The 11,407-nt window shown below is 41.8% G+C and overlaps 1 protein-coding gene across 1 annotated transcript; it reads right to left on the minus strand.

The window, feature by feature from the left end:
* LOC119859053 (protein ATP6V1FNB) lies at window positions 1-10,146 on the minus strand. The gene is made up of 3 exons (XM_038410680.2): window positions 9,507-10,146; window positions 5,352-8,267; window positions 1-1,041 (listed from the first exon to the last, which is right to left on the minus strand). Exons 1-2 carry the CDS (start codon window positions 9,961-9,963, stop codon window positions 8,149-8,151), a joined length of 576 nt encoding a protein of 191 aa, XP_038266608.1. The 5' UTR covers window positions 9,964-10,146; the 3' UTR covers window positions 1-1,041; window positions 5,352-8,148.
* Window positions 10,147-11,407: the final 1,261 nt, after the last annotated feature.

Raw genomic sequence — 11,407 nt, forward strand, 5'->3', positions numbered from 1 at the left:
TAAACGGTCTTACCTCAACTCCCTTGTCTCTCTAATACCCTGGGACCAACACGGCTACAACAACTGCATAAAATGGAGTACAGTACATCCTACCGAATCAACACTTACAACCACTCTCCCAAACAGGAGATGAAAGAACCTCACCAGAAGCAGGCCTTGGGGGTCTGTTCCAAAGCCTATTGATGCCAATAAGAGTCTCTGCTGAATTTGAATGGCTTTTGGAGGATGCCTGCCATCACTACCAATTCAGTAAACAGCAGAACAGTGAGCATAACAAAGGTGCTCTTGTGATATTTCACAGCAGAGCCAATGACAATGAGAAAAATGTAGATGCAGAAAATCACTGACAGTGTCCTCCCTGATCCCCCGTGTCTGTTTAAAAGAGGGGCATTTGATCTAGCCATGTCTACATCTCACCCATTCCTCCTTCTCTGTGAAGGTAATTGCAGAGCTGGTTTAGAATGTAACAATTAAATCTGAAATTGATTGGTCACATTTATCAGCCTTTCAAAAAGCACATTTGTAGAGTTCAGTCAACTCATAACAAGACTCGTATTTATGATATGCATGGCAGCTCACTAGCACTACAGAACATGGCTCATTAGTTTGAGCTGGGCCACAGCTAAGGTGCATGCAAACCGCTTTTTCTGTGCTCCCAAGTCTGCAAGACACTCAACCTTGTGCTCAACTTTAAGTACACAAGCAAATTCATCCCTGTTCAACAAGGCACGCAAGCACTTACATTATTAACTTTAAGCAAATGAAGTTAAACATGCTTTGCTAAACATGAATGAGATTACTCACATGCTTAAAGTGAAGCACACACATAATTGCTTTGCAGAATCAGGGCTTCAGTGAGTACGTCTGAAAACAGGAATTGATCTTTCTACAGCCATTGATGGTCCATATTGCAGATTTCTCCTGCACAATGCTGATACAATATTAAAATAGTAAAATACATTCTGATGTGCAGAAGTTCATTTTGGTTTTCTTGTCATGCAGGATTTATTAGTCCCCTCTACTCTTTCTCCATTCAGCAAGCTAATGAAAAAGACTACGAAAAAAAGAGAAAGTCACTAGTTATTTCCCTGGCTTTATTCACAAAGAATCACTTATATTTTTTCCTCTACGTAATCTGTATGCAGTTAGTGTTTTCATTATCCCTCTGTAAATAAACCATCTGTTCAGGATTTGCAAGTTTCTTCTTCAGGCATGTTTTTTTTACACACAAGACACATATTTAGATGCGTGTAATATATATTAGTAGGGCACCCCCTGGTGGCACTGTTGCAAATGGCTATTTTGGAACTTTGGTAAATTTCTATAACATTTTAAATAATGCCACCTGCCCCAGTCGACTGGAGTGGTGGAGTCTCTTTGGCTCGAGCACACATTTCTTCTGCCTCCAGGTGTCTAAAGCACAGCATGCAAACTGACCACGCAAAAGGAAAACACATTTTTATTATTAATCTGAAATATCATTTTCAGGTGGCGTGCAACTATGGCACCAGATGAGTCTTTGTATACATTTTACATAGATTATATGCAAGCATGGAGGTTCAATACTTCAACAGGTGCAGCTAATCCCTTGAAGCATCCCTAGCCCCACAATGGCGATAAATGAGTATTAGAACCAAAGATGGCACATTTTTTGCTCTTGCCCTATTTTCTTATTGCCCACAGCGTGCTTAGCTAGGAAATAAAGCTTTGAATCATAGATTCTTAACAGGGCAACCCCCTCTATGAGAGACAATTTGCAGAAATATACACTAACCACAATGGTGTATAGCTGCCGAGTTTATTCAGATAAGCATCACTTTTAGCATGCTATGTTGTTAGCTGAATCAAAATACCAGAGTCATTGCTTAATTTAAATTGATGAGCAACGGCAGAAATTCTCATTACCCTGAAGAAAATAAATTCTGGGTAAGATCTGGGCCCTACTGAAGTCAATGGAAAATTCCCATTGATTTCCGGGGCCAGGATTGCACCCTGGGTCTTCACCATCAGCAATAAACAAGTCAAATAAAAATAGTAATCCAAACCTAACTAGAGAACAGTGTTATATGCACAAACATTTTGACATTTAGACTTCAAACTTGGACAACAAATACATTATCCATAACCAATTAAAGAGTTTTGTTTAAAAAAAACAAAAACCCCTATTGACTGAAATATTCTCAGCAGCATTAAACAGTTTGAGCACATTTCCCCTACAGTGTTGTGAACCCAAAATATTACATCATGCTAGTGCATTACGTGGGAAACAGCTCAAGGCAGAGAGACTCACACAAGCTGCCACCATAGGACTAGTTTCAGAGTAGCAGCCGTGTTAGTCTGTAACTGCAAAAAGAAAATGAGTACTTGTGGCACCTTAGAGACTAACAAATTTATTTGAGCATAAGCTTTAGCTCACTTCATTGGATGCATGCAGCAGAAAATACAATGGGGAGATTTTATATACACAGAGAACATGAAACAATGGATTCTGGGTGAACTCCTCCTGAGAGTCGAAACAGACTGGACTTCTACATAGAGTGCTTCCGCCGATGTGCACGGGCTGAAATTGTGGAAAAGCAGCATCACTTGCCCCATAACCTCAGCCGTGCAAAACACAATGCCATCCACAGCCTCAGAAACAACTCTGACATCATAATCAAAAAGGCTGACAAAGGAGGTGCTGTCACCATCATGAATAGGTTGGAATATGAACAAGAGGCTGCTAGGCAGCTCTCCAACACCACTTCCTACAAGCCATTAGCCTCTGATCCCACTGAGGGTTACCAAAAGAAAACTACACCATCTGCTCAAGAAACTCCCTGAAAAAGCACAAGAATAATTCTGCACACACACACCCCTGGAACCCTGACCAGGGGTATTCTATCTGCTACCCAAGATCCATAAATCTGGAAATCCTGGACGCCCCATCATCTCAGGCATTGGCACCCTGACAGCAGGATCGTCTGGCTATGTAGACTCCCTCCTCAGGCCCTACGCTACCAGCATTCCTAGCTATCTTCGAGACACCACTGACTTCCTGAGGAAACTACAATCCATCGGTGATCTTCCTGAAAACACCATCCTGACCACTATGGATGTAGAAGCCCTCTACACCAACATTCCACACAAAGATGGACTACAAGCCATCAGGAACACTATCCCCGATAATGTCACGGCAAACCTGGTAGCTGAACTATGTGACTTGGTCCTGACCCATAACTATTTCACATTTGGGGACAATGTACACCTTCAAATCAGCGGCACTGCGATGGGTACCCGCATGGCCCCACAGTATGCCAACATTTTTATGGCTGACTTAGAACAACGCTTCCTCAGCTCTCATCCCCTAATGCCCTACTCTACTTGCGCTACATTGATGACATCTTCATCATCTGGACCCATGGAAAAGAAGCCCTTGAGGAATTCCACCATGATTTCAACAATTTCCATCCCACCATCAACCTCAGCCTGGACCAGTCCACACAAGAGATCCACTTCCTGGATACTACAGTGCTAATAAGCGATGGTCACATAACCACCACCCTATACTGGAAACCTACTGACCGCTATTGCTACCTATATGCCTCCAGCTTTCATCCGGACCACACCACATGATCCATTGTCTACAGCCAAGCTCTACGATACAACCGCATTTGCACCAACCTCTCAGACAGAGACAAACACCTACAAGATCTCTATCAAATGTTCTTACAACTACAGTACTTAGCTGCTGAAGTGAAGAAAGAGATTGACAGAGCCAGAAGAGTACCCAGAAGTCACCTACTACAGGACAGGCCCAACAAAGAAAAGAACAGAACGCCACTAGCCATCACCTTCAGCCCCCAACTAAAACCTCTCCAGCGCATCATCAAGGATCTACAACCTATCCTGAAGGACGACCCATCACTCTCAAATCTTGGGAGACAGGCCAGTCCTTGCATACAGACTGTTCCTCACATGTTCTTGTCAACTGCTGGAAATGGCCCACCTTGATCATCACTACAAAAAGGTTTTTTTTTCCCTCTCCTGTGGCAATAGCTCACCTTACCATACACACTGTAACAAGAGTGATCAGGTAACACCCATTGTTTCATGTTCTCTGTGTATACAAAACCTCCTCACTGTATTTTCTACTGCATGCATCCGATAAAGTGAGCTGCAGCTCACGAAAGCTTATGCTCAAATAAATTTGTTAGTTAGTCTCTAAGGTGCCACAAGTACTCCTTTTCACCATAGGACTAGAAACCCTCTCTCTCCTAGACCCTCAGTGGGGCTGGAGAGCTCAGGAGCATCACCAGATTGAGCTTCATCTATATTCAGTCTTGAGAGAGGTTTCCAGGGGCTGTGGAAGCCTCCTCAAGGGGATTCTTAGACAGGCAGAAGCCAGCAGGTGAAGCTCTGAGCACATGTTTACACTGGAGCTATGTAGACAGTGCAATGACACAGGGCCTCAATTCAGATAGTCCTGACCTCCTTGTTGCTATATCAAGATTGGATTCTTCTAGAGTCCAATCCCCTGCTTTGACAAGCAGCATCACTCACCACCTGAAAAATTCAGAGGAAGTTCTGGAAGGAGAACTTTGAGGTATTTCCTGACTTCTCCATGGGGTTTTCAGAGAGTTCCAGTCTGACTGTGGGCATTTTGTATTTAGAATGTAAACATTATGAAAGATGGATGTAATTATGCTACTGCACAAGTCCCAGAAAACCATCCCTCTCCCCCCCACCCCAAAAATCTATATCCAACTTCTGTTTAAACAAGTGGGCTTTGATTTGGAGTTCTCACTGCTGAACACCAACGCCTTAATTAGCACATCCGATCAAGTTTGACTTTTAAAAGGTTAATTAATACAACACTTTTGTTACTTATTATGCAGCTGTGAATTTCCTTTCCAGGCACTAGCTTGCTTTTAATTTCCATTATGACCATAAAAATCACCGTTATACATAAAGTATAACTGTAATAATAAAATCACCATTATACATAAAGTATAATTATAATAATTTATAATAAATTATTACAAGTATAATTGCATAATTGCCTTATACATAAAGTATAATTGTAAATATAGAAGTTACAGGTTCAGTTTTAAATTAGTTGTGACAATGGAGTCACAAACACGTATTTAATGGTGACATTCTATATAAGTATTGGCCTGTGAAACATCCCCTTTTGCCCATGCAATCATCTTACCAACCACAATTTTCAGTGAACCCATACACAAAAGATGGGCTATACTTTGTCAGATACTATACTATAGGCTATACTTTGTCAGATATAGCCCCTGATCCTACAAACACTTTTGCATATGGTTAACATTAACCCCATTGAAACCAATGGGACTGCTCACCTGCTTCAAGGTCAGTACATGAAAGCATTTGTAGAACTGGCTCCTTCCAAAGGAGCAGCTAAATGATGGTACAGAACTGCCAAACACAAATATTGACACTCTCGTACAGACACTTTTCCTTTTAACTAAAAAAAAAAAAAAAAACCAATGATCAGATACATTAGGCTATTTGTTATGAAAAATATGAAGTTTAAATCCTAGCAAAATTAGAGTGAATGAGTTTTAAATCCTAGTAAAGATGGATTTAGTAACAGTGCTAGCTTTAAAATTTTTTGATACCGTCCAGTACATACAAATATGAATGCACAATTTAGATAAATAAATCAACACTAAAAATCTGACAAATTCCAAAATGAAATTTAAAGGCCTGTTCCCAAAGATCCTTTGGGAAGCAACACAAAGTAGATGTCTGGCAAGAAACAGATGCTGTAATGCAACGGCGCTTCTTTCGATAACTTTTTAAAATAAGAGTCCTACTGATTATTAATTGTAAGTGTGGACTTACGATGAAAAATTAGTTTGGCAAGTCATTCTACGTCCTCTGACTCTCAAGGAGGTACCAGTACTGAAACAGTGGCATTTCAATGAACGACCAAAAGAATGCGGAGGTGGGTTTTTTCCCCTATTAGTACCAGGAATTCATGTGCAATGCCAGAAAAACTTGGAAGATTCATACTTTTTCCTTGAAACAGAAAACTTCACAGAATATATTAATGAATGCTTGTTAAAGATGCCTTCATATTTCCGAGTGGCCATAATATAGGGGAAATTCTCTTAAAAAAAAAATAAATAAAGATTTACTAATAGGAATCAGGTAGTTGGACATTTCAAGGCTTTTGTAACAATGAATTTTTTCTAGAGACATGGACATATTTGGGTTAGATGCTGAATTCTACACCTCACATGGGGGCTCCCAGGATAACAACTGCTCTGTAATATTCTACAAGAAATGGTATTTGCTGTTCTCCTTTTCCCAAGTTACCAGGCTCTCAGAGGCTCTTCAGCTACTTTGGAGTGTTAAACATAGTTTTTGACTTCAGGTTTCAGCCTTATCTTTCGAGGTTTAGTATGATCGACAGACACGTTCTTAAAGAAAGCAGATGCAAAGGTAGATGAAGACCCTGCAACAGCTGGGCCATACTAGCATGGCATAAAGTGCCATCCCCCTCAGACTCTGTTCAGCCTAACAACCTAGTGATCATCACAAAGTACCTTGTAAAACAACATTCCATGGACCCAGTAATATGGACTGAAATTTCTTGGGACTGGATTGTTCAATCTGCCTCCAGGAGAAGTGACCCAGCTCTAGTAAACCTTGCTTGGATGGGTGTAAGGAGGAGCGTGAACGTTTGCGGGGTTTGGGATATCAGCTTTATAGATTTCAGAGTAGCATCCTTGTTAGTCTGTATCCGCAAAAAGAAAAGGAGTACTTGTGGCACAAGAACTCCTTTTCTTTTTACAGCTTTATAGAATTATTCTTGCCTCTGAGAACCCCTGGTGCTTGGTAGATTTAAGCAGTGGAGCCATGTGTGGGAGGAGCTAGATATGGAGTGGGGGTTAGAAGCTTTGTGCAACTTCCCTGGCTGATCTCAAGATTTCTGAGCACAAATCCAGTCGAGTTCATATGCAACCAGAAGCAGCATTAATCATCACGGTGCCCCCTCCGCATCTTCTACTATGCAGCCCTCAAGTTTCCTGGCACCTCTTAAGGTTTTCTCCTAGTGGGAGAGGGGAAGAGACAGATAGACCTGTAAACTAGTTGCTAAAGGTTAGCTTAGGGACTGAAATTGGAAACCAGGTGAAAGGTAAAAGAAATGATCTAAAGTAACTACAGAGAAAAACTGGGTAAAGAACAAAGGTCTATGAGAATGGATGATTCTGAAGACAAAAGATCGTTAACTACTTTTCATTTTTCAAGTGCTTTTCAGAGCATTGACTAATATGCATCACCCCAGTCCCCAACATACTTAGGTAAAGAGCTTTCCCCTTATCACAGGGAAGGAAGACTGAGGCAGAGAGGTTGCATGACTTACCCAAAGTCAGACACAATCCGTATCAGAGCAACGAGGGGAACTTGTGTTCCTGGCTCCCACATCGGTGCATATACCACCAAAATACAGAGTTGTCTCAAGGTAAAGTGCTGCTTTGTTTTAGAACATGATCATCAGGGATTCTACAATATTAGTTTCTCTAGTAATTTATAGGCCTGAAACAATTAAAGGAGACTTCCTGCTACTATCAAATTTCAGTCAAATGCTAAGGTTATTTGTGGGGATATTAGATGCTATATAAAATGAAACAAAATATTTAAAGGAGTGATCTTTTAGACATATTACTACCTAGGAATTTATCATCACTTTCACTGAATGGATTTTATTTCACTAGGTTTCATGTTGTTTAGTTCTGCCCAAGTCACTGCTGTGGAACTATGATTGTTCAGCTGTAGACGGGCTCTTTAAAAATTTTTTTATGCAATAACCTAGACAAGGAAACAAAGTGAAAACTCCCAGGTTTTCTACCTTAGAGTAATCAAGTTACATGGTTTATGTTGCAGGTACATTTAAATCCAGAAGACAGCCTGAAAATAAAACAAAATTAGTGCCAAATGAATACATTAGAAAGTTAAAAATATACAGAGACTAGAGCAGATTCTGAATTAGAAACCTTAAACTGGTCTCGCAGAGAAACAATTAAAGAGGGAAATAATTACAGAGTTAGCAGATCTGACATAAAACCAGTCACACTAGGCAACAACAAGAAGTTTTGCATTTTTAATGTTTGTAACAAACACCGAAGCTCACGACAGCCTGTCACTTTTTGATGGATGATGGAAGACTCCACTTCTGATGTAGAAAGTATCCTTTACAATTCCAGACCTGGCATGAAGTGGAGCCTTGATTTCAGTAATAATGTCTCCTGAAAAATAAAGCACATTTGATTAGCTTTTACGAGTTAAACAGTCTGACAATTACATTATTGTATGCAGTGTTGTTGTAGCAGTGTCAGTCATGGGATATTGGAGAGACAAGGCAGGTAAGGTAATATCTTTGATTGGACCGACTTCTGTGGGGGAGAGAGACAAGCTTTTGAGCCACACAGAGCTCTTCTTCAGGTCTGGGAAATGTACTTGGAGTCTGAGCATTCGGACTACTTTCCCCAAACCTGCAGATGAGCTCTAAGTTTGAAAGCTTGTCTCATCTACAGAATGTGGTCCAATAAAAGATATTACCTCGCCCACCTTGTTGCTCTGATAATTACACTGATATTATGAAAGGGCAGAGGCAAAGCTGAAAGTAACCTTAGTTTGGTCAGCATATTGGGCCCAATCCTGCAAAGCACAGAGTAACCTCAATTCCAATGAAATCAAAACTTCACAGGAGGTTTTCAGCCTAGCACAAAACCCACTCCCCGCCCACCCATAGTGTACTGGTTGCTTTGTGCCCTCTTTGGACCCCCTGTAAGATTGCAACTCGGTATGTTAATAAGAGTGAGGCAATTGACTCTGAATGACCTAAGCTTTGGTAAGCTTTCATCAGATACTTTTAAAATGTAATGTACAAAATGCATGCACATGTTCCACCAGTGACGGAAAAAGACCAGACTGTACTGGGGCCCTTGGCAGATTGCCTTCTGGGTTTGTTGCTGGTTGGGATTTTAGCCAGGAACAGAAAGGGTCCACACCAAGCCCCCTCCTTTCCCAAGACCCCTTCCCTTTTGTATCCTTGTCTCTGCATGGAAGAATTGATGTTCTGCTACATTTTTCATCACACCACACACTGAACAAACTGACTTTAAAAAATTAAATATACAAACCCCAGCTGGTTAGGCACTGGGGTCAAGTGAGGAGGAGATATAGAAAATTATGTCCTAGCAGTAGAAACATGCTTAACTTGACTCTCATGAGCAGGCCCATTGACATCCATGGGATGACTCTGGTGAGTAAAGTTAAACACATGTGTAGGCACTTTCAGAGCTAGAGAGATCAGCTAGTAACTAGAGGGAAACATTTTGGATTAACTACTTTTGTGGTTTGTGTTCCACCTGGATCCAAGAAGCAGGGGGTTGGGGTAGACAGAAGAAAGGGGTTGAAGAACATTAGCTAGTGTTAAAATTTCCAACCCAAACAATCATTCTTTTGGCAGCCTTCCATCTTACCTAAGCGCCAGCCATACTCCCAGGATGACAGGACTGGATAGTGGAATTTCTCCTCAGGTCTCTTCAGCTTTCTCTCCTGCAGGTACAGGTGCCTCCCTTGGCCTTCCTGAGTGATGCCCTGGTACAGCAGAAGCTTGGTGTTGGGGGTAGCAGGTCTCATTTCCTTAAGAACGGGCTCCTGACCCTTATCCTCCTGCTTCCTGGGGAGGCTTACCCCCTCCCCCTGCTTCTTAAAGCCAGTTTCCTCCTCCTGGATCCTAGGGGGACTGAACCTCTTCTCCTGCTCCTTGGGAGGGCAGATAGCAGGTAGAATACATTTCCTCCTGGGACCACTGCAGGGCTCGAGCCTGGGGAACTTGTGCCCATACTTCACCTTCCAGCTGATCCTGCTGAAAGCCTCTTTCTCAATCAATTCCGTCCAGCAGTGCTGGTCCCTTGTGGTCAATAGACCCCTCATGGCCTGGAGCAGGAGGTTAGCTAGCGGCTAGCTGCTGTGTGTTTGATACAAGTTAGTTCCTGCAGCCTCTGGTGTCCAAGGAGACGGGCACGCAGCAGCCAGTGGAGCAGGGTCTCAAGTTACAGCCACCTCAGAGGAAGTGGAAGAGAAGGGGCACTGCACTCTCCCTTCGTCTCAGCTTCTCTAGATATTGAGCAGGATATTTAAAGAGGTGTCAGTGAGCCCTTTAGTACCCCTCAAGCTGAAAATCCAGATGAGCTGCAGGTTGGGGTCAGCCAACAGGTGGAACTAGTTACCCACTCACCAGCTCCTTGTGGCTGCAGTTTGTGAATCTTGGCAACAGCAGCATTACAATTCATATCCACTCCCAGGCATAAAATACCCCCACAATAACCCACCCTTTGGAGCAGTTGAAATCTTGTGCAGATCTTATTAGAATCTTGCTGTACTGCAGGGGAAAAGCAAAGGGCTAGATCCTGATTCTACTGACATCAACAGCAAAACTCCCTCTGACCTGAATAGGGCCAGTATTGCACCCAGCGTGCCTGTGTGTGCAAGGGATTTGTGAGAAACTTGAGTTCCATGGGTTTTATTTGTGTTGGACTTGAACCAAACCAAAAACTCAAAGCAAAACTCGACAGAAACTACCAGTTTCACTGTGTTTGGGATCAACTCCCAAAGAGTTTCTGGGTTTCCCCTAACTTCCTGGTGGAACTAGACATTGGCCCTGGGTGGAACCTGTTCTCTGTGCCAGGTGCATAATGCAAACCAGAACAGGGCAAGTTTTGACTAATTCTGGATTTATTATAAAAGTTTCCAATAGCTGAAGGACCATATCTATGATGCTGGTTATAACAATTGCCACAGGCATGGATCAAGTCCTACAGGAAGACAAGTAAAGGAGATCTCTTTCCTTACCAACTGATATTTTCCTGCCAAAGAGAGTACAATACACATACATACTGGCTACATCTTCTGATTTAAAACAAATTACTACATGTGTGGACAGCAGACTCCGGTAAAGCTATAAATGGAATCCTCATGATCACAAAATTTTAGAATCCTTATTACAGGGAGCATAAAAAGAGAAGGGAGGCTGTATGGAGAAAGGTTTCAGAGTAGCAGCAGTGTTAGTCTGTATTCGCAAAAAGAAAACGAGTACTTGTGGCACCTTAGAGACTAACATTTATTAGAGCATAAGCTTTTGTGAGCTACAGCTCACTTCATCGGTTTTCCACCAAATGCATCCGATGAAGTGAGCTGTAGCTCACGAAAGCTTATGCTCTAATAAATTTGTTTCTCTAAGGTGCCACAAGTACTCCTTTTCTTTTTGTATGGAGAAATAAATCCATGCAACTTTTTTCTTTTATCCTTTAATCAGAGTGAGACAGCAACCACACCCATAATGAAGTGGAAATATTTAGGCCCTGGAGTTTAGCCACTA

Source organism: Dermochelys coriacea, chromosome 7, assembly GCF_009764565.3.
Source record: "Dermochelys coriacea isolate rDerCor1 chromosome 7, rDerCor1.pri.v4, whole genome shotgun sequence".
Classification (NCBI taxonomy): Eukaryota; Metazoa; Chordata; order Testudines; family Dermochelyidae; genus Dermochelys; species Dermochelys coriacea.